We start from the raw sequence: 24,023 nt of genomic DNA, 5'->3' as shown, positions 1-24,023 counted from the left end.
TATAGCTTACAAGGCTAAAAAAAACCCTCTGTTACATCTATTCTCTTGCCTTTTCTTGAAGAAAGTAGAAAACAAGGTGGGGTATGTCTTTGAGGGGTTGGAGAGATGGGGGATAGTAAAGAGCAGATGGAGAACATTGAAATTGCAGGAGCTGAAAAGCAAGTGGGTCAGGAGGGCTTATGGTGAGAGTGAAAGGGTAGAGGGCCGGTGGAATAAGCAGAGAAGGGAAAGTGAAGGGGAGATGGGAGAGCAGGCCTGCAACGTCAGTGAGGCCACTGACCTCATCTGAAGAAACCACATTGCCTAAACAGAAACACTAAGGTTTCTTTTTAAGTACTAACTGTCACACAAGAAACTGGAGTAACAAACTAACCATATTTTCTATCATTTTTAGTCTTCAAATTCTCTAAGAGATCTCAAAAGGCTTACTTGAAGAACTAGAGGTTATTTTTATGGTATTATCAATCAGGGTGACCTTAAAGCCATCACCCAACTGTGAACTGAAAAGAAAGCATGTGATACATTTTTTTTTTACATGAAGAAATGTATGCACTAAGACCTTCTTTGCCTATTTTATAGAGTAAGGTTTCCTGTCAGAAAATTGGCGTTTAATTTATGGCACAACTCAGTAGCCAATATTCTCTGAGGTAGTTATAGAAAGATTAAAAAGAATGACCATGAGTAGAAATGTGTCATCACAAGTGTCATATGAAATTTAAAAATTAAAGCTACTTAAAAATATTTAAGATGTAAATAAGGCAATTATCTATTTGACTTATTGCTTCTCGGGGTGGAGGGTAAAAATAGAATTCATGTCAATGAATTATTACTTTGCATTTTACAAATACAGGGTTAAGGGATACAGGATATTTTCTTTGTAGGAATTCCTAATTCTAGAACCATTTCACTTAAAGCAGTATTGATATTAGTGAAATCTATACTGTTAAGGAAGTGAATCAACTCAACAAGAAGCTGAATCATGGTCTGTGATTCTGAGTCACCCAGGTAGTTTCTTAGAGTCATTACTAACCTTGTCTTTATGACATAACATACTCTCTTCACTTATCTGAATTTGTATCACAAAATTCCTGAGATACAACTAATTGTATTATCAATACAAAACCATATGACCTATGTTGAGACTTTCACTCTGATCATATAAATGTGTAGTGTGCTTATTTCAATAAAATATAATACATGTTGGGGCACCTGGCTGGCTTAGTCAGAGGAGCATGTGACTCTTGATGTAAAGGTCCTGAGTTTGAACCCCATATTGGGTGTAGAGATTACTTAAAATAAATCAAACTTAAAATATATGTGTGTGTGTGTGTGTGTGTGTGTGTATACACACATGATGAAGTATACACACACACACATAATCCATGTTTACTAAGTAAAATGTAACACTTATGATTTTATGATTTTTTTTTAAGATTTTATTTATTTTTTGACAGATCACAAGCAGGCAGAGAGGCAGGCAGAGAGAGAAGGGGAAGCAGGCTCCCCGCTGAGCAGAGAGCCCAATGTGGGGCTCCATTCCAGGACCCTGAGATCATGACCTGAGCCGAAGGCAGAGGCTTAACCCACTGAGCCACCTAGGCGTCCTGATTTTATGATTTTTCTATCAATATTTTAAATAGCAAAATAAGAGGTTAAATATTCATTACTATCCATTTACAAATCTGTAATGAAAAAAATTGTACCTGCATGGTAGATTTTCTTTTTTCCAACTTTATTGAGTTAAATTTACATATCATAAAACTTCACATGGTAGGTTTTTGGGGAAAAAATACATTTTTTTTAAAAATGGGAAATGCTGCACCTACAATCTCTCCACTGTCCTACAACAACTGATTTGGTTTTTCAGTATTTCCTTTTATTTCTCATCTAGTTTTTTAGGGGGAAGGTGATGTCACAAATTATATAGCAAGAACTTGTCCATTTCCAAAAGGATTGGAGTCATGACCACACTGGTTAAATCTAAACAAATGGGAGTGCCTGGGTGGCTCAGTCAGTTAAGCATCTGCCTTTAGCTCAGGGTGTGATCCTGGGGTACTGGGATTGAACCCCGCATCAGGCTCCCTGCTCAGCAGAGAGCCTACTTCTCCCTCTGTCCCTCACCCCACTCATCGTCTCTCTTGTTCTCACTCTCTCTCTCAAGTAAAAAAAAAAAAAAATCTTTAAAAAAAAAAAAAGATTTAATTTTAGCTAAATTCTTCTATACTTACTCATCCTCTAACTGAATCTCTTCTTAATCTGAAAACTTACTTTGTTTCATCTGCATTAAATACTCCTCTTCATAATCTTCATTAAAGGGATGAAAGAGTACAAGAAAGTATGGGACTTGCTCCTTCTTAGGTGAGCTTTTGTATGAATTGCTTTTTACCATGCCCATGTGTGTCAGGTATCATGTGGGTGCTTGGGTTAATAAGAGGGTAGAGCTTGGCTCCTACCCTCAAGGAGCTTGCATTCAAGTCAGGGACTTGGCATGTAGGATAATCTATTCTCTCTTCTTTGCCCATCTGAATCTAACCACCTTCAAGACCTCATTCAGTTCCCAAACCTTTCATGACATCTTCACCAGCTCAAACTCTCAGTGATATTCCTTTTTTTAACCTTTTTTTTTTTTTACCTTATTTAGTAATTGAATATATACGGTTTTATATTTCTGTTTTGTTTCCTTATTGGGATTTTAAATTCCTTATGAACAAGAATTATTTTCCTATTTTTTTGATCTTATAAGCACATAATGAAGTAGTAGGCACATAAAAAATGCTGAAGTATTTACTGATTTCCTTGACTAAAGCCCTTTCTTAAAAAAAAAAAAATAACAGATATGAAACAAAACTACAAAAAGAGAGCTTGCTTTTGTTCTTGTATGACTGCCAGGTATTGGTACTGCTTTGATTATTTGGACGTTATTTGGTTTTGGGGAGAGAGTATCTTTCAGTGCCAAAGAAGTTCATTAGGGGAAAACAAATTGTGCGACAGTGAAGATGAGCAAGCTAGCTCATCCATGAGCCTACCTTTCACTTAAAGTTTACTCTCTTACAGATACTGCAGGAGAAGAGGCTGGGTACGATCCACACTCATTATGTCTGTCCCACAAACAAGCACTTCTAAGGGGAAAGTCATGCTTAAAGAATATAGTGGACGCAAAATTGAAGTAGAGCACATTTTTAAGTGGATAACTGCTCACGCAGCATCTCGGATCAAAACCATTTATAATGCTGAACATTTGAAAGAAGAATGGAATAAAAGTGATCAGTATTGGGTAAAAATATACCTATTTGCAAACCTTGACCAACCCCCAGCTTTCTTCTCTGCACTAAGTATAAAGTTTACTGGAAGAGTTGAGTTTATTTTTGTTAATGTGGAAAATTGGGACAATAAGAGTTACATGACAGATATTGGTGTATATAACATGCCGTCATACATTCTTAGAACTCCTGAAGGAATTTACAGATACGGAAACCACACAGGTGAATTTATATCCCTTCAGGCCATGGATTCATTTTTGCGCTCATTGCAACCTGAAGTAAATGATCTGTTTGTTTTGAGCTTGGTTCTAGTTAATCTTATGGCTTGGATGGACTTATTTATCACACAAGGAGCAACCATAAAGCGATTTGTGGTTCTCATAAGCACTTTAGGGACATATAATTCTCTATTAATTATTTCCTGGCTACCTGTGTTGGGCTTTTTACAGCTCCCTTACCTAGATAGCTTTTATGAATATAGCTTAAAATTGTTGCGATATTCCAATACAACCACACTGGCTTCATGGGTGAGGGCAGACTGGATGTTCTATTCTTCACACCCAGCCCTGTTTCTCAGTACGTACCTTGGACATGGTTTACTAATCGATTACTTTGAGAAGAAGAGACGGCGCAACAACAACAATGATGAAGTCAATGCCAATAACTTAGAATGGTTATCAAGTCTGTGGGACTGGTACACCAGCTACCTCTTCCACCCGATTGCTTCTTTTCAGAACTTTCCTGTAGAATCTGATTGGGACGAAGACCCTGACTTATTCTTGGAGCGCTTAGCTTTCCCTGACCTTTGGCTTCACCCTCTGATACCAACTGATTACATTAAAAATTTGCCAATGTGGCGATTTAAATGTCTTGGAGTCCAGTCTGAAGAGGAAATGTCGGAGGGTTCTCAAGATATTGAAAATGACTCAGATAGCGAGAGCACAGACACTTTTAGCAGTGAAAAGGAAGTATTTGAAGATAAGCAAAGCATAGTTCACAATTCTCCAGGAGGAGCAAGTCACTGTGATGCTGAGGCTTGTTCATGTGCCAATAAATATTGTCAGACCAGCCCGTATGAAAGGAAGGGGAGGTCATATGGATCATATAATACTAATGAAGATATGGAACCTGATTGGTTAACTTGGCCTGCTGATATGCTGCACTGTACTGAATGTGTTGTTTGCCTAGAGAATTTTGAAGATGGATGTTTGCTAATGGGGTTGCCTTGTGGTCATGTGTTCCATCAGAATTGCATTGTGATGTGGTTGGCTGGAGGCCGACACTGTTGCCCTGTTTGCCGGTGGCCTTCTTATAAAAAAAAGCAGCCATATGCACAACACCAGCCCTTGTCAAATGATGTCCCATCTTAACTATGTGCAATTTGTCCTTTATAAGCTTTGAGTATCTTACAGCTTGCCTTTTTAATGTTAGTCACAATGTTTTTGTGGTTTGAAGTTTAGTTTAATGTTAGTGCAGTGACAGGAAATACACATTATGCTAATGTTGATGACAATTACTTGGTTGCCTTGTGTGTCAATTGAATGCATACTTAATTGTAAAAATTTTTATTTACAACATTGGAAATTCAAGAAGTTAATGTTTTTTGTAAGCACAAAAGAAGTATGATAGAAACTTATCCTAGCAAGACTTTACAAGGTAGGATCAAATTCTAATGGAATTGAGGCAGTTTCTTATCCTAAATGTTTCCTCCCTTTTTACAATCTCTGTCCAGCACCTCTTGGTTAAATAATGTATGCTCTGAGACATGAAATTAAAACAGACCTATGAAATAAATTATTTTAAAACCAGAAGATTACAGCTTTTCCAATGTTAAATTGTTTTGATGAGGTGGCTGAATGCTATAGGTGTTTTGCTAGTTTGTTAATTTTACAGGTAAGTCAGACATGATCCTTGACTCATGAGGAAAAACAAAAAGATGAATTATGTTGCCAATACTAGCCAGAGGTGGCATTAATCAGCCTCTTAGCTTGGTTAGCTTTGATGGAAAAGAATTTCATGGTGGCTCTTTCTTTTTTTTTTTTTTTTTTTTTTAAGTATTAAGTCATTTATGAGTAGTATATTCATCTAAGTTAAATCAACTATAGCATATTAGCCACACATTGATTACTTATATTTGTCCTGACTTTGATTTTTAAAAATTATAAAACTACAGAAAAATTGGAAACCATACAATGAGCATCCATTTTTCTAATTCACAAAGTGTATTTTGTTACCTTTGCTTTATCTTCTCTATGTGTGTATTTATCTTTTTTCTTTCTTTTCTCTGAATGTTTTTTGTTTGTTTATTGCTGATCCCTTTGAAAATAAATGTTAGTCATCTTAGTACTGCTTTACCACTGAATATATCACCATGTGTCTCCTAAGAATAAGAATTTTTTACCTAACCACTGTACCATCATCATACCCAAGATATTTATTAACATTGACTCAGTAATACTTAATATATAATCCCTACTTCCCACTTGCTCCCAAAATATCCTTTATATCTTTATATGCTTTTGTTTTATTTTTGTTGTGAACCTCACATAAGGTTCATGAATTGGGTTGGTCTTCCTTTCATGTTCTCTCTAGAGCAGTTCCTTGCATGTTTTTTTTTTTTTTTTTTTTTTAGTAGTCTTCCCTGATAAATTTTTGAAGTGTAAAAGCTAGTTGGCTTATAAAATGTTCTACATTCTGGATTTGTCTGTTTCCTCATGATTAGATTTAAATTAAACAATATTGCCTGGGTGATATGTACCTCCCATTTGTATGTCATCAGTAGACATTTTGTATTAGTTCATCCCATTACTGGTGAAGCTAAATTTGGTTAAAGTAATATCTATCCATTGTAAGATACTTTTTCACTTAAGAGGGAACCTGTGAGGCCATGTGAATATCCAGTTTTTTTTTAAAAAATTAATTCCAGTGTAGTTAACGTTTAGTGTTATGTTAGTAACCCAAAGTTTTTAACATCCACTGATGATTAGTCTAAATCGGGTATTAAATAGGAGTTGTATCATGGGGATTTTCTTTTCTTTTTTTTTTTTTTAAGATTGGTTGATTTATTTTAGAGTGAGCGAGAGTGGGGGCGATGAGGTGGGATTAGGAGGGGCAGAAGGAGAGAGAGAATCTCAAGCAGACTCCCCGCTAAGCATGGAATCTGACTCAGGGCTCAGTCCCACGACCTTGAGATCATGAGCTGAAATCTAGAGTCAGATACTCAACTGACTGAGCCAGCCAGTTACCCCATAACATGGGGATTTTCTTTTCTTTTTTTTTTTTTTAAGATTTTATTTTTTTGACAGAGATTACAAGTAGGGGGAGAGGCAGACAGGAGGAAGCAGGCTCCCTGCTCAGAGAGCGAGCCCGATGTGGGGCTTGATCCCAGGACCCTGAGATCATGACCTGAGCCAAAGGCAGAGGCCTTAACCCACTGAGCCACCCAGGTGCCCCAACATGGGGATTTTGTAATTGCATCCTTTATTCTACATTTTTTAGGTGGCATTTGTGTGTGTGTATATGTATGAAAAACAGCTATTTTTCCATTTTTCTTTCTCACATACTTTGAATATTACTGGACTTACTTTCTTTTTACAGTCAGTGTGTAAATATTCATTATTCTTTTCTGTTTCCAAATCATCCCAAATCTGGTAAGTGGGAACTCCTCTAGGCCACTCTTCTGTGCTATTGATATATCCCTTTTAATCTTGAAGCACTTGCTTGTTTTTTGACCAAAGGTGTTCCAGGCTCATTTTGTATTTTCCCCGGCCCAGTGCTGAGATCGGGTCTGAGTTTCATGGTGCACTTTTAAAATCTTTTCTTGACTGTCCTCCAAAATGGTAAGAAAATATAATTTTCTTATTCTGAATTACTGCTGGCTTATTAGCAGAAACTCTTTTTTCTCCTTCGTGGTAGACTGAAGCTAATTTTCATATGTTAATGACAATATTAAGGACCAGCTATTACTTAATGTTTGGGAGTTCTTTTTATTTTATTTTATTTTTTAAAATATTTATTTATTTGACAGAAAGAGATCACAACTAGGCAGAGAGGCAGGCAGAGAGAGGGGGAAGCAGGATCTCTGATGAGCAGAGAGCCCGATGCGGGGCTCTATCCCAGGACCCTGAGATCATGACCTGAGCCGAAGCAGAGGCTTAACCCACTGAGCCACCCAGGTGCCTCTGAGAGCTCTTTTTAAATAAAAATGCAAACATTGCTCCTTGTGCTTTTAATTTTCCTTTTGAAAAAAAGGTAATCACGTTATTGTAAATGTTAGTGTTTCTTAGAGTTCTGCCATTGGTCCACTGTTCGTTCTTGTTTACTGTGGATATCCCCAGTTTACATGTCCAGACAAAGGCCCCTCCTCAGACCTCCAGTTTTATATTCAGCCATCTGCTGAACAGCCTCTCCTGGATGCTTTTCAGTACTTAGTAAAACAGCTTTTCATTGTCTCTCCTACCCCCGGTCCTCTTAGGGTCCCGATTTCAGTTAGTGGGTCATAGACCTATAATATTGTCCCATTATGAGATGTACACAAAAGCATAGACATTTTAAAAAAACAATTAAAATTTCTTTAGCTTCCTAGGGCACATCATACTTTGGAGACTACTACCCTAGAAGATAAACCAATCTCCTTAAAATCAGCTTTTAAGGCCCTTCATGATCTTCCTGCCTGACTTCTTAGAGACATTACCACACTCTGGGCTGTTTATCTCTCCAGGTCCATGCTCTAGCTTTTCTCAGCTTGCTGCTTTGTTCTTAACCTCTGCCTAATGTTCTCCACCCCTTCTCTGGTTTGTCTGGCTAGATCCCACTTTTTTTTTTGTTTAAAGATTTATTTATTTATTTGACAGATAGAGATGACAAGTAGGCAGAGAGGCAAACAGAAAGAGGAGGAAGCAGGCTCCCTGCTGAGCACAGAGCCCAATGCGGGGCTCGATCCCAGGACCCTGGGATCATGACCTGAGCCGAAAGCAGAGGCTTTAACCCACTGAGCCACCCAGGCGCCCTATGGCTAGATCCCACTTTATCCAGACACCCTCCTACCCATCTTCCTCCCCACCCCCACCCCAGGCATATAAAGAGATAAAGATGTCTTTATACTGAAAGCTCAGCCAGCTGTCCTCTTACTCAAGTGATCAAACTTAGTATCACCAGCAGTGGAGCAGATTGATATGTGCCCTTCTTCTAATCTCAGTGATACTTGCCCTTTCTTGATATGTGCCCTTACATCCCACTGATACCTTGCACACATCTGTCATACTTAACTGCATTGTGTTGAAACTATGCATGTGCCTCTTTTGGGTGAACTACTTTAAGGTAGCACCTGTGCACTATTCATCTAAATATCAACAGGGCAGGGCATAAAATAAACATACATTTAGAATGTTAGACATACAGTAAAAACAATACAATGAAGTTGAGGAGGAAATAATTGCCAGAAGATCAGATCTCCAGGGAAGCTTAACTCTTCCCTTAATTGTTAAGCATAGCCAATAGTGCTTTTTGTCAGATTTTCCTGGAGGCAGTGAATTGAAGGAAATAGTCAAGGTTGACTCTACACTTGAACTATGTTTAAAAAGAAAGTTTGAATTCATAGAGCTACCTATTGAATTTAAAGAACTAAATTTTCCAAGTATGTGGGCTTTGTGGTTACTGAATTCTGGTTAACTGTATAATAGGATATATGATTGTGTTCTGTTCAGAAGTTTTTCTACAGTCTCCTTTCATGTTTTTGTGTAAGTCTGCTTTAAGGATAAGAGATCCTTGAGGGCAGGAGTAATGCTATAATCTACTGTTATAGCCTTAACATGTCAGACCCAGAGTTGATATTCAGTAGGTAATTACTGGCTTGAATTTTAAAAATCTATTTTAATTTTGCCCTTTGCCAAACTTTTTATCACCCATCTAGTGTAGGTAGAAAAGATAAATTATATTTTTATTAGTACTGACAAAGACATCAGTATTTATGGCCTGCTCCAAGACAAAAAAAACTTGAGGTTTTTCTTTTTTTAAATTTTTGTAGTCCCGTACTTCTTTTCGTCTCTAGAATATTTGGGAACCTGAAGATTATTTATGTGCTCTTTCTTCTTGCTCCCACATTTTTCCCCTTGGCCATTTTATTGTTACTTTAAAAACTATCCAAGGGACAAAAGGTAGCAGAGGTGAAGTGTTGGGTCCTTTTTGCTACTGGATTTGGTTAAAATTTAGAGAAGAGTGCCTGGGTGGCTCATTTGTTAAGCGTCTGCCTTGGATTATGTCATGATCCCAAGGTCCTGAGATTGAGTCCCACGTCGGGCTTCTTGCTCAGTGGGGAGCCTGCTCCTTCCTCTCCCACTCCCCTTGCTTGTGTTCCCTCTCTCACTGTGTCTCTTTCTGTCAAATAAATAAAATCTTTAAAAATAAAATTTAGAGAATAAAGAATGGAAATTTCATTGTTAAAATGACATTTTGAATCATCTGTGTTTTAATCATTCTATTCTGGTTCTTGTTGCCAAAATTTATTGATTAATGATCAGTTTAGACAATCTCTTTGCTTAATTTTTTGTGCCATCTTCTCAGCCAAAGTTTTTTTTTTCAGCCAAAGTTTTTATTGACCTGTATATAATAGATCATTTTACTTAATAATATCCATGTGCAACAGGTAGATGAGAAGGAATCCCCACTAAATAGGTGGTCGAAATTCAGAACAACCAAGATAGTTAAAGATGTGACTAGGACACAGCTTCCAAATCTGAATGTCTTCAGGGCCCAGTGAAACAGTTTGAGAAGGAGTGATGGGGGCAACAGTGTGTGTGTGTTTTAAGAGATGACATCAGCCAGTCAAAGCTGTGGTGGCTTCTTTAAAACCTCTGGATAAGATTCTATCTTGTTCAAGGCTCTTTCTACGATTGTTTCACTTAGAAATAAGTGCATCTGTGGAAAAGACAATAGGAAAAGTCTTTTGTCAAATTTACATTATCCTTTAAGCTGATGCTAAATTGTATACTTGTTATTTACTGTCAAGTTCTCTTAGTTTATGTGATGATGGACTAAAAGGTGCTTTGTATTATATGCTAAACAAATAGGGCTTGAATATTCTCATATACAGTCTGTTTTAAAACACACTCTTAGAATTGACAATACCTAACTGGATTTATAACATATTTATCTAATAACAAAAATAAGCTTAAAAGTACAGAGGCACCCAAACAGATGTCAAAGGTCAGGTACTATCTGTTTTCTTTTTTTGTTTGTTTTTTAGTTTATTTTTCTAACTTTATTGAGATAAAACTGACATATAACATTGTGTAAGTTTAAGATGTACAACATGTTGACTTAATAAATATATTACAGTTTAATGGCCATGGTATCATTAGCTAATGCCTCCATCACATCACATAATTATTTCTAGTAACTTTTAAGATCCACTCTCTTAGCAACTTCCAAGTGAATAAGTACAATATTTTTAACTATAATCACAATGCTGTGCGTTAGAGCCCCCAAACTTACAAATTTACTAACTGGAATGTGTACTCTTTTTTTTTTTTTTTTAAGATTTTATTTAATTATTTGACAGAGAAAGAGAGAACACAAGCAAGGGGAGTGGCAGGCAGAGGGAGAAGCAGACTCCCTGTAGAGCAAGGAGCCTGATGTGGGGCTGGATTGTAGGACCCTGGGATCATGACCTGAGCCAAAGGCAGATGCTTAAGCAACTGAGCCACCCAGGTGCCCCAGTCTGTACTCTTTTATAAGCATCTCCCCATTTCCCCCACCCTCCAGTCCCTGATAACCACCATTCTACTTTCTGTTTCTGAGTTTGGCCTTTTTGTTCTTTTTTGGGTTTTTTTTCCCCCTTTTTTGTAAATTCCACATGTAAGTGATATTGTATAGTTTTTGTTTTTGTCTGACTTATTTCATTTAGCATAATGCCTTCAAGAACCATCTATGTTGTCACTAATGGCAAGATTTCCTTGTTTCTTGTAGTTGAATAATATTCCATTAAATATATATCTGGTATATACAATGTAGAGGTACAAATATGGTGATATATATATACCGTATTTTTAGCCATATACCCATTGATGGACACTTAGTGTTTTCTTAAAGCATCTACTGAATGAATGAAGAGTCACACAGATGCTTACTCAGAATTTATTCTTACTTTACACAGAACTTGAATGAGTTTGGTGATTTAGCTTCCCAATCTATAGAACCGAAGCTACACAGATAGAGATTTTGGAAGGCAGCTATGCTCACCAGTGTACCCCCCAATGCTGACAGATAGAGACTTGGAAGTAGGAGGTGGAGCCTACTAGAGGCAGGGCAGGCAAAGAAATCATAGTTACAATAGTTTGACAGTTAGAGGTTAAAGGTATTAAGAAAAAAAACAAAAAACCCAAAAACAAAACAGTATTTTGTGGCCAGTAAGTACAGTGTCAGTTTCCTGAATTTCACTATCTCACTGACAATGATTCTGTGTTTGTCCAGAAAAACATTTTATCAGTACCATTTGCAGAAGAAGTCAGGAAAATTCATTTTATTATATTCAAAATAGTTTTAAAACTATTGAATTTTAAAATGCTTTAAAACATTCCAACAAAGTAGAGTTTTCTGTTTCCTGAAAAACCCATTTAGGGAGATGTGTGGGACAGTCTCACCAATTATCCATAACATGCCTCCAGTTGTAGAGTAGAAAGATGATGTTCATGTATATTATTTATCTAGTCACTGTCACTACTGTTGGTAAAATTCTATGAGCTCTTCTCATTTGGGAATGTACTTTGAGACCATCGTCTATTTGTTGATGATGTGGGGTCTGGTGATATTTCTACATGGGTAACTTACTTGGGGTTTTATGAAGTCCTTGCACAAAAACAAAGTAGTTGGATTTCAGACCAGTAAAACAGAAGTTAGAATTCTGTTATCTCCAGGACCGCTTTTGTTTTTATTATTTAAATGCTCCCCATTTAGTTTCACTTAATTCCTGAGTCAAGTGGCTAAAACAGTAGGTTTCTGGAACAAAATGCCTCAAGCTGACTCCCAGCTTTGTTGCCAGAGGCTTGGGTTAGAGACGCCTCTTGCCAAACACAAATATTTTGGGCTTTTAAAACAGAATTGTTCAAATTATTTGTTAGTATTGAACATGGTGGACTATGACCAAACTTGATGTATATTGCTTTGCTTTAAAAGCACTTTAACTTGTCTGATGAGAAGGAAAAATAAGAGTGTCATTCTTTTTTTCTTTTTTCTTTTTTTTAAGATTTTATTTATTTGACAGAGAGACCGCACAAGTAGGCAGAGCAGCAGGCAGAGGGAGAGGGAGAAGCACACTGTCGTCTGAGCAAGGAGCCTGATGCAGGACTCAATCCCAGGATCCTGGGAAGATGACCTGAGCTGAAGGCAGCTGCTCAACTGACTGAGCCACCCAGGTGCCCCAGAAGAGTGTCATTCTTAACAGATTTCCTGTTTAAAATAATAGAATCTGAGTGTCAGAAGCAAATGTAAAAACTGTTTTGTCCAATCTTCTACCTTAGTTTAGGTTGTGAATGTCCCTGTCAAGAATAGATTGGCACACTCATCATCTAACAAAAGGCATGCTACGTTTGCAAAAATCTATAAACAGTCCCCCTGCCAGGATCCAAAGAAAAGCATGCAGTTACCTGGCAATATAACCGTAACAGGTGCTGAATGGTCAGATTTGGATACGTTCCATGTCACCATGGGAAGGAGAATGAAATCTGTTTAAAAAAAAAAAAAAACTAGTTCTAATATAACCTTACTCTGAAATTTATTATGATATCTACATCTATTCATCAAAATGGCACATATTTAATCAGGATTTTTATTTAGAGAGAAACCTGTGAACTGTTAAGGTATTAAAGCCCAACCTCATGAGTCCAGCGACCAACTCATCCGGTTGCCCTGAATTATCTCCAAAACAGGGAAAAGGCGACATGAGATCAGCTTTCTTGTACTTCCGCTGAGCGTATTCTCTGCTATTACCAAATCATGGCAGATGTACAGACCGCTGTATATTCATGACTGTGGAAAGGTTGAGTGGTAAAAGACAGGTTACAGCATGATATGCACCAGACTGGGTTATATAGAAATTGGAGAAAGGACCCTTCATTTCAGAGTTTTTTGGGTTTTGTTTGTTTGTTTGTTTTTTAAGATTTTATTTATCTGAGAGAGAGTGGGCGCTCAAGCACGGAGGAGAGGCAGGAAAGGGAGAAGCAAGCTTCCCATGGAGTGAGGTTGCAGGACACCATCCTGGGACCCTGAGATCATGACCTAAGCCAAAGGCAGGTCATGACTGAGCCACCCAGGCACCCCTAAACCATTTTTTTCCTCAGAAAATTGCCTATGTGGCTCAGTTAGTTAGACATCCAACTCTTGGTCTTAGCTTAGATCTTGGTCTTGGGGTTGTGAGTTCAAGTCCTGTGCTGGGCTCCATGCAAGGCATGGAGCCTACTTAAAAAAAAAAAAAAATTAATCACATACAAAAGTGGAGAGATTCATATAATGAATTCCCATGTATCCCAATTTCAACAAGTCTCAACTCATGGCCAATCACATTTCAGCAATTACCTGCAATAAAAGTCACTCTCTGGCATTGCCCTTATCTCTCCTTTGGTTTTCATTATTAACCCTTTAGGCCTTTATTTCTTTATTCAACATTCATTTGTTTATTATTCGTAACTATTTGGATTAATCCCAATTGAATTTTTTAAAAAATTTTGTTTATTTATTTGAGAGAGAGAGAAAGCATGAGAAAGAGCAGTGGGGGGTAGGAGGGTGGAGCGAAGGGAGAGGGACAAGCAAATTCCATGCTGAGCTTGGAGCCCCAGGAGGGGCTCAATCCCACAACTCAGATCGTGGCCTGAGCAGAAATCAGGAGTCCGGGACTTAACTGTCTGAGCCACCCACACAGCCCCAGTTGAATTAATAATTAAATCTGATTAATGCATTTTTGTACTTACAGTACTTTCTGCATATGGTGACTTTATTCACCGCTCCCTCCTTGAAATTCCTTTCCCTCAGGTTTCTCTGGTACTACTCTACCTGATTTTCCTCCTACTTCTTGGATCCTTTTTTTAAAATAATTTCCTTCCTGGGATGATCCTCCCTTGCTCCATCAGAGTCAAGTTGAGTCCAGTTCTCAACTCATTTGGGCAATTTCATCAATATTCATGTCCTCAACTCCTACTTATATGCTGACGGTTTCGGAATCCACCTCTGCAGTTCAGATCACTCTATTCCATACCAGGTCCCCGTATGGAACTATCTGCTGGGCATTTCACTAGGATGACCCATACTCAACTCATGCCAGACTTGCTGATTGTTGTTCTCCCCCTCCCTGCTATCCATTCTCCCATTCTTCCATTATACTAGAATTTTAGCTGAATAAATTCCTAGCTATCAACTATATTTCTCAGCCCACATTGTAGTTAGTTGTGACCATTGTGACTAATTCTTAACAGTACAATGTAAGCAAAAGTGATACACGCCACTTCTGGATCTTGACTTAAAACACTGGGTATATGTGTTATCACTTTCTCTTCTCTGCTTCTAACCTGCCAGGTACGGTGACAGCCGATGCAACCTTGGAGGTTAGGTGAGACAATTACACAGAGATGCCTCACCAGCCTGGGTTCCTGACCTCAAACTGAGCTACCTGGCTATGGAGATTACTAGAATCTTCCACAAAACAAATTTCCATTTAATTTAAGTCATTGCATTTTGAGGCCTTTCTGTGATAACAGATTAACCTTTAACTATGACAGCAACCCAGTCACAACGTATCCAAAATTTGCTGATCATCATTTCACCTAAATATCCTAAGTCTGTAGTTCCAGCATGCTTAAAGTCTCCTGCAATTACATAGTGCGTGTTCCTCTACGTTTTTCCTAGGTGCAGTTCCTACTACTTCTTAAAATAACTCAAGATTTCTACTCCTGACCATGATGCAGTAACTGGTACTGGACTGGTCTTCTTACCATAACTATAAATCCAGACAAAAGTACATGAGCAATTGTTTTGGGGCAATGGACAACAGGGAATATGAGATTGAGATTGCTGAGAGGAAGGAAACAAACAGGGTAAAGCCCCTGATTACTCGGCTGTCTGCACAGGGCACTTTCTTGACTACTTTACACAGAATTCAAGTCCAAGAAATGCCCAGTAAGCAATTCCACCGAGATTCAACTATGATGTTGTATCTACAGTTCTTTTTTTGTATTGCTGTATTAATTAGTATATTATTATATGAATATATCACAAGTTGGACATTTATTTCCAGTTTTTGCCATTATGAATAAAGCAACTTTGAATATTATACATGTCTTTTAATGGACAAAAACTTATGTTGAGTATATAATAAACCATGGAATTGCTATATCATAAAGTTAATATATATAGTAGCTTTAGTGGCTACTGCTAAAGAATATTTCAAACTAAATATACCAATGTGTACTTTAACCAGCAGTATATGAGTCCCCATGTTTTTTCCAGCACTTGGCATTGTCAGTGCTTTTAATGTTAACCATTCTTGTGGGGATGTAGTAGTATTTAATTATGGTTTTAATTTTTATCTCTCTGATGAATCATGAAGTGGATCATCTTTTCATAATCTCAATAGCAATTTGAAGATTCTCTTCAAGTCTATTCAAGTATTTTGCTCATTAAAAAATTGGGATGTATCTATTGTTATTAATATGTAAGTGTCCTTTATATATGCTAGATATGAGTGTTTTTATTTTGAAAATATTAAGCAGTTTTTGGCTTCCCTTTTCACCCTCATCTTTTGGTGAATAAAAGTTCTTAATGTTAAAAAATCCAATTTAATGATTGTTTTATAGTTGTTTAAAATTTGTGTTCTGTTTAAGTCATCTTTGCCTACCTCAAAGTCAGGAAGATATTTTCCTATGTTTTGTTCTAGCAGCTTTACTTTTTTACCTATCATATTTTAGTCGATGGCTCCATCTGAAATGAATTTGGCGTGAGGTAGAGACCAAAGATCTTTTTTTTTTCTTTTTCTTATGGAGATCTAAATTGACCTTGTGGAATTTAATGGAAAGAATATAATTTTCCTTGATGAATTGTGGTGGTGTTTGTTATAAACCAGGTTCTGCTACTGGGTTCTCTACTCTGTTCCATTAATCTCTATAATAATTTTACACCAACACCTCATAACATTAGTTATTAGAATTTTATAATACTGTTGATATTAGGTAGCATAAATCTTCCAATGTTAGTATTTTGCATTTCCACACAAACTTTTCAAATTGGCTTATCAAAATTCACTGCAGCAAACCCTTCTAGGTTTTGGGATTACATTAAGTCTATAGATCTCTTTGGTGGTGAATTGATGTCTTTACAATACTGAGTTCCATTTCATGAATATGGCATATATCTCCATTTATTTAGATATTCTTTAACTTATATCAGCAGTGCTTTGTAGTTGCCTATAAAGGGGTCTTGTATATTTTCATTCAATTTATTCCTACTTGATTGACTTTTTGTGACATTGTAAATAAGTGTTTTATAAATTTTTAAAGTTTTTATTTGAAGTCCAGTTAGTTAAAATATAGTATATGAGCTTCAGAGATACAATTTAGTGATTCAACACTTACATACAACACCTGGTGCTTACAACATCACAAGTGCACTCCTTAATCCCCATCACCTACTTAACCCATCTCCCCACTGACCTCTCCTCTGGTAACCATCAGTGTGTTCTCTATAGTTAAGAGCTGGTTTGCCTCTCTCTATTTTTTCCCCATGTTCATTTGTTTTTCTTAAGTTCCACATGTGAGTGAAGTCATATGGTATTTGTCTTTCCTTGAGTGACTTATTTCATTTAACATAATGCTGTCTTGCTCCATCCCACGTCATTGTCAATGGCAAGATTTCATTTTTTTTTATTGTTGAGTAATACTCCATTGTATCTATATGCCACATCTCCTTTGTTCATTCATCAGTCAGTGGACAGTTAGGCTCTTTGCACAATTTGGCTAGGGTAGATAATGCTGCTATAAACATTGGGGTGCATGTATCCCTTTGAATTAGTATTTTTGTATTCTTTGGGTAAATACCTAGTAGTTCAATTACTGGATTGTAAGGTAGTTCTACTTTTAACTTTTCAAGGCAACTCCACCTTGTTTTCCAGAATGGCTGCACCAGTTTGCCTTCCCACCAACAGTGCAGGAGGGTTCTCCTTTCTCCACATCCTCACCAACCCCTGCTGCTTCTTGTGTTGTTGACATTAGCCCTTATAACAGGTGTGAGGTGACACCTGATTATAGTTTTGATTTGTATTTTCCTGATAATGAGTGATGGTGAGCATATTTTCATGTGTCTGTTGGCCATCTGTATGTCTTCTTTGGAAAAATGTCTATTCATGTCTTTTGCCCATTTTTCAATTGGATTATTTACTTTTTAGGTGTTGAGTTTTATAAGGTTATATACTTTGAATACTAAGCCCTTATCAGACATATCATTTGAAAATATCTTCTCCCATTCTGTAGGTTGCCTTTTAGTTTTGTTGATTGTTTCCTTTCTGTGCAGATTTTTTTTTTTAACATAATCCCAGCAGATTAGTTTTGCTTTTGTTTCCCTTGCCCCAAGAGACATACCTAGTAAGAAGTTGCTAGGGCCAAAAAATTTTGTTCTTTAATTGTTGATTGTATACAAAAAGAATGTATTTTTGTAGTTAGCTTTTTTCAAGGCAAGAATTGTGTTAAACCTGTATATTTATGTGGACAGCACTGATATCTTTACCACATTGTGTTTCCAATCTGTGAACATTGTATGCATCTCCATTTTATTTAGATCTTTGATTCTTTCATGATTCTGTCCGTGTTATCTAATTTTCAGCATGCAAGTCCTATACATGTTTTGTTAGATTTAAACCTAAGTATTTCATTTTTTGAGTGATTGTAAATGGCATTGTATTTTTAATTTTGGTATCCATATGTTCATCACTAGTATATAGAAATATCATGTGGGACGCCTGGGTGGCTCAGCTGATTGGACGACTGCCTTCGGCTCAGGTCATGATCCCGGAGTTCCGGGATCGAGTCCCGCATCGGGCTCCCAGCTCCACGGGGAGTCTGCTTCTCCCTCTGACCTTCTCCTTGCTCATGCTCTCTCTCACTGTCTCTCTCTCAAATAAATAAATAAAATCTTTAAAAAAAAAAAAGAAATATCATGTAAAATATTTTTTGTACATTTGTCTTTTACTCTGTGACCTTACTGAAATCTCTTTTAGTTCTTTAAAGGTTTTTGGTAGATTTCTTGAAATTTCTACATAAGCAATTATGTCATCTGTAAATAACAGTTTAATTTCTCCCTTTCTGATTTGATTGCCTCTAATTTGTTTTTCTTATATTATTACAGTGGTTAAAACTTTTCAGCACTAAATTGAATAAGAGTGGTGAAAGTGGATAACACAGTCTCAGGGGAAAGTATTCAATCTTTCACCATTAAATTTAATGTTAGTAGGATGCCTGGGTGGCTCACTTGGTTAAGCTTCAGACTTTCGCTCAGGTCATGAACTCAGGTTCCTGGGCTCAAGCCCCATGCCAAGTTCTATGTTCAGCCAGGAGTCTGCTTGTCCGTCTCTCTCTACCCCTCCCCATGCTCATGCACTCTGTTTCTCTCTCAAATAAATTAATAAAACCTTTTTAAAAGTAAATTTAATTTTAGCTGCAGGGGTTTTTGTAAATGATTTTTATCAAGTTGAAGAATTTCCCCTGCTACTATTTTTTGAATGTTTATTTATTTATTTCGTCACAAATGGATATTGAACTTTGTCAAAATTTTTTTTCTGCATTGAGTGATATGGTCATGTGATTTTTTTTTTCTTCTTTAGCCTGTTACAGTAGATTATACTGATTAATTTTCAAATACTGAACCAGCACCCCCCCAACTTTGGAATAAGCCCCTCAGTCATGGTGTTTAATCTTCTTACATATTACTGCATTATCTTTGCTGTATTTTGTTAAGAGTTTTTGTGTTTATATTCATGGGAGATATTGATCACTAGTTTTCTTATTTTATACTTTTTTTTTTGGTCTGGTTTTGGTATGAGGATAATACTACCTGCATAAAATGAACTGGGACATTTGCTCCTCTTCTATTTTCTAGGAGAGCTTGTGTATAGTTGGTGTTAATTATTTTTTTTTTAATTTTTATTTTTTATAAACATATATTTTTATCCCCAGGGGTACAGGTCTGTGAATCACCAGGTTTACACACTTCACAGCACACACCAAATCACATACCCTCCCCAATGTCCATAATCCCACCCCCTTCTCCCAAACCCCCTCCCCCCGGCAACCCTCAGTTTGTTTTGTGAGATTAAGAGTCACTTATGGTTTGTCTCCCTCCCAATCCCATCTTGTTTCATTTATTCTTCTACCCACTTAAGCCTCCATGTTGCATCACCACTTCCTCATATCAGGGAGATCATATGATAGTTGTCTTTCTCTGCTTGACTTATTTCGCTAAGCATGATACGCTCTAGTTCCATCCATGTTGTCGCAAATGGCAAGATTTCATTTCTTTTGATGGCTGCATAGTATTCCATTGTGTATATATACCACATCTTCTTGATCCATTCATCTGTTGATGGACATCTAGGTTCTTTCCATAGCTTGGCTATTGTGGACATTGCTGCTATAAACATTCGGGTGCACGTGCCCCTTTAGATCACTATGTTTGTATCTTTAGGGTAAATACCCAATAGTGCAATTGCTGGGTCATAGGGCAGTTCTATTTTCAACATTTTGAGGAACCTCCATGCTGTTTTCCAGAGTGGCTGCACCAGCTTGCATTCCCACCAACAGTGTAGGAGGGTTCCCCTTTCTCCGCATCCTCGCCAGCATCTGTCATTTCCTGACTTGTTGATTTTAGCCATTCTGACTGGTGTGAGGTGATATCTCATTGTGGTTTTGATTTGTATTTCCCTGATGCCGAGTGATATGGAGCACTTTTTCATGTGTCTGTTGGCCATCTGGATGTCTTCTTTGCAGAAATGTCTGTTCATGTCTTCTGCCCATTTCTTGATTGGATTATTTGTTCTTTGGGTGTTGAGTTTGCTAAGTTCTTTATAGATTCTGGACACTAGTCCTTTATCTGATATGTCGTTTGCAAATATCTTCTCCCATTCTGTCAGTTGTCTTTTGATTTTGTTAACTGTTTCCTTTGCTGTGCAAAAGCTTTTGATCTTGATGAAATCCCAGTAGTTCATTTTTTCCCTTGCTTCCCTTGCCTTTTGCGTTGTTCCTAGGAAGAGGTTGCTGCCCGTGTTCTCCTCAAGGATTTTGATGGATTCCTTTCGCACATTGAGGTCCTTCATCCATTTTGAGTCTATTTTTGTGTGTGGTGTAAGGAAATGGTCCAATTTCATTTTTCTGCATGTGGCTGTCCAATTTTCCCAGCACCATTTATTGAAAAGGCTGTCTTTTTTCCATTGGACATTCTTTCCTGCTTTGTCGAAGATTAGATGACCATAGATTTGAGGGTCTATTTCTGGGCTCTCTATTCTGTTCCATTGATCTATATGTCTGTTTTTGTGCCAGTACCATGCTGTCTTGATGATGACAGCTTTGTAATAGAGCTTGAAGTCCGGAATTGTGATGCCACCAACGTTGGCTTTCTTTTTCAATATCCCTTTGGCTATTCGAGGTCTTTTCTGGTTCCATATAAATTTTAGAATTATTTGTTCCATTTCTTTGAAAAAGATGGATGGTACTTTGATAGGAATTGCATTAAATGTGTAGATTGCTTTAGGTAGCATAGACATTTTCACAATATTTATTCTTCCAATCCAGGAGCATGGAACATTTTTCCATTTCTTTGTGTCTTCCTCAATTTCTTTCATGAGTACTTTATAGTTTTCTGAGTATAGATTCTGTGTCTCTTTGGTTAGGTTTATTCCTAGGTATCTTATAGTTTTGGATGCAATTGTAAATGGGATTGACTCCTTAATATCTCTTTCTTCTGTCTTGCTGTTGGTGTAGAGAAATGCAACTGATTTCTGTGCATTGATTTTATATCCTGACACTTTACTGAATTCCTAGCAGTTTTGGAGTGGAGTCTTTTGGGTTTTCCACATAGAGTATCATATCATCTGCGAAGAGTGATAATTTGACTTCTTCTTTGCCGATTTGGATGCCTTTAATTTCCTTTTGTTGTCTGATTGCTGAGGCTAGGACCTCTAGTACGATGTTGAATAGCAGTGGTGATAATGGACATCCCTGCCGTGTTCCTGACCTTAGCGGAAAAGCTTTCAGTTTTTCTCCATTGAGAATGATATTTGCGGTGGGTTTTTCGTAGATGGCTTTGATGATATTGAGGTATGTGCCCTCTATCCCTACACTTTGAAGAGTTTTGATCAGGAAGGGATGTTGTACTTTGTCAAATGCTTTTTCAGCATCTATTGAGAGTATCATATGGTTCTTGTTCTTTCTTTTATTGATATGTTGTATCACATTGACTGATTTGCGGATGTTGAACCAACCTTGCAGCCCTGGAATAAATCCCACTTGGTCGTGGTGAATAATCTTTTTAATGTACTGTTGAATCCTATTGGCTAGTATTTTGTTGAGTATTTTCGCATCTGTGTTCATCAAGGATATCGGTCTATAGCTCTCTTTTTTGGTGGGATCCTTGTCTGGTTTTGGGATCAAGGTGATGCTGGCCTCATAAAATGAGTTTGGAAGTTTTCCTTCCATTTCTATTTTTTGGAACAGTTTCAGGAGAATAGGAATTAGTTATTCTTTAAATGTTTGGTAGAATTCCCCTGGGAAGCCGTCTGGCCCTGGGCTTTTGTTTGTTTGGAGATTTTTAATGACTGTTTCAATCTCCTTACTGGTTATGGGTCTGTTCAGGCTTTCTATTTCTTCCTGGTTCAGTTGTGGTAGTTTATATGTTTCTAGGAATGCAACCATTTCTTCCAGATTGTCAAATTTATTGCCGTAGAGTTGCTCATAGTATGTTCTTATAATAGTTTGTATTTCTTTGGTGTTAGTTGTGATCTCTCCTCTTTCATTCATGATTTTATTTATTTGGGTCCTTTCTCTTTTCTTTTTGATAAGTCGGGCCAGGGGTTTATCAATTTTATTAATTCTTTCAAAGAACCAGCTCCTAGTTTCGTTGATTTGTTCTATTGTTTTTTTGGTTTCTATTTCATTGATTTCTGCTCTGATCTTTATGATTTCTCTTCTCCTGCTGGGCTTAGGGTTTCTTTCTTGTTCTTTCTCCAGCTCCTTTAGGTGTAGGGTTAGGTTGTGTACCTGAGACCTTTCTTGTTTCTTGAGAAAGGCTTGTACCGCTATATATTTTCCTCTCAGGACTGCCTTTGTTGTGTCCCACAGATTTTGAACCGTTGTATTTTCATTATCATTTGTTTCTATGATTTTTTTCAATTCTTCTTTAATTTCCCGGTTGACCCATTCATTCTTTAGAAGGATACTGTTTAGTCTCCATGTATTTGGGTTCTTTCCAAACTTCCTTTTGTGGTTGAGTTCTAGCTTTAGAGCATTGTGGTCTGAAAATATGCAGGGAATGATCCCAATCTTTTGATACTGGTTGAGTCCTGATTTAGGACCGAGGATGTGATCTATTCTGGAGAATGTTCCATGTGCACTAGAGAAGAATGTGTATTCTGTTGCTTTGGGATGAAATATTCTGAATATATCTGTGATGTCCATCTGGTCCAGTGTGTCATTTAAGGCCTTTATTTCCTTGCTGATCTTTTGCTTGGATGACCTGTCCATTTCAGTGAGGGGAGTGTTAAAGTCCCCTACTATTATTGTATTATTGTTGATGTGTTTCTTTGATTTTGTTATTAATTGGTTTATATAGTTGGCTGCTCCCACATTGGGGGCATAGATATTTAAAATTGTTAGATCTTCTTGTTGGACAGACCCTTTGAGTATGATATAGTGTCCTTCCTCATCTCTTATTATAGTCTTTGGCTTAAAATCTAATTGATCTGATCTAAGGATTGCCACTCCTGCTTTCTTCTGATGTCCATTAGCATGGTAAATTCTTTTCCACCCCCTCACTTTAAATCTGGAGGTGTCTTCAGGCTTAAAATGTGTTTCTTGGAGGCAACATATAGATGGGTTTTGTTTTTTTATCCATTCTGATACCCTGTGTCTTTTGACAGGGGCATTTAGCCCATTCACATTCAGGGTAACTATTGAGAGATATGAATTTAGTGCCATTGTATTGCCTGTAAGGTGACTGTTACTGTATATGGTCTCTGTTCCTTTCTGATCTACCACTTGTAGTCTCTCTCTTTGCTTAGAGGACCCCTTTCAATATTTCCTGTAGAGCTGGTTTGGTATTTGCAAATTCTTTCAGTTGTTGTTTGTCCTGGAAGCTTTTAATCTCTCCTTCAATTTTCAATGATAGCCTAGCTGGGTATAGTATTCTTGGCTGCATGTTTTTCTCGTTTAGTGCTCTGAAAATATCATGCCAGCTCTTTCTGGCCTGCCAGGTCTCTGTGGATAAGTCAGCTGCCAATCTAATATTTTTACCATTGTATGTTACAGACTTCTTTTCCCGGGCTGCTTTCAGGATTTTCTCTTTGTCATTGAGACTTGTAAATTTTACTATTAGGTGACGGGGTGTGGGCCTATTCTTATTGATTTTGAGGGGCATTCTCTGAACCTCCTGAATTTTGATGCTCGTTCCCTTTGCCATATTGGGGAAATTCTCCTCAATAATTCTCTCCAGTATACCTTCTGCTCCCCTCTCACTTTCTTCTTC

General features: G+C 37.3%; 1 protein-coding gene across 3 annotated transcripts in view; it reads left to right on the top strand.

The window, feature by feature from the left end:
• The window catches only part of RNF103 (ring finger protein 103), a 66,854-nt gene that overhangs the window by 15,250 nt on the left and 27,581 nt on the right, over positions 1-24,023 (top strand). Inside the window, exon 4 of one of the 3 annotated variants that reach the window (XR_009357339.1) lies at positions 12,502-13,547. Coding sequence is in view for 2 of the 3 variants with exons in the window: in XM_059188310.1 (XP_059044293.1) it covers positions 3,055-4,630 (1,576 nt within the window). In the remaining variant the exon portion in view is untranslated. Of the gene's footprint in view, positions 1-3,054; positions 10,601-12,501; positions 16,076-24,023 lie in introns of those variants that run through there. The other 2 variants (XM_059188311.1, XM_059188310.1) reach the window with 2 other exon arrangements.

This window comes from Mustela lutreola, chromosome 9, assembly GCF_030435805.1.
Source record: "Mustela lutreola isolate mMusLut2 chromosome 9, mMusLut2.pri, whole genome shotgun sequence".
Taxonomy (NCBI): domain Eukaryota; kingdom Metazoa; phylum Chordata; class Mammalia; order Carnivora; family Mustelidae; genus Mustela; species Mustela lutreola.
Note: the sequence above shows the minus strand (reverse complement) of the source record. Positions and strands in the feature narration are given on the sequence as shown.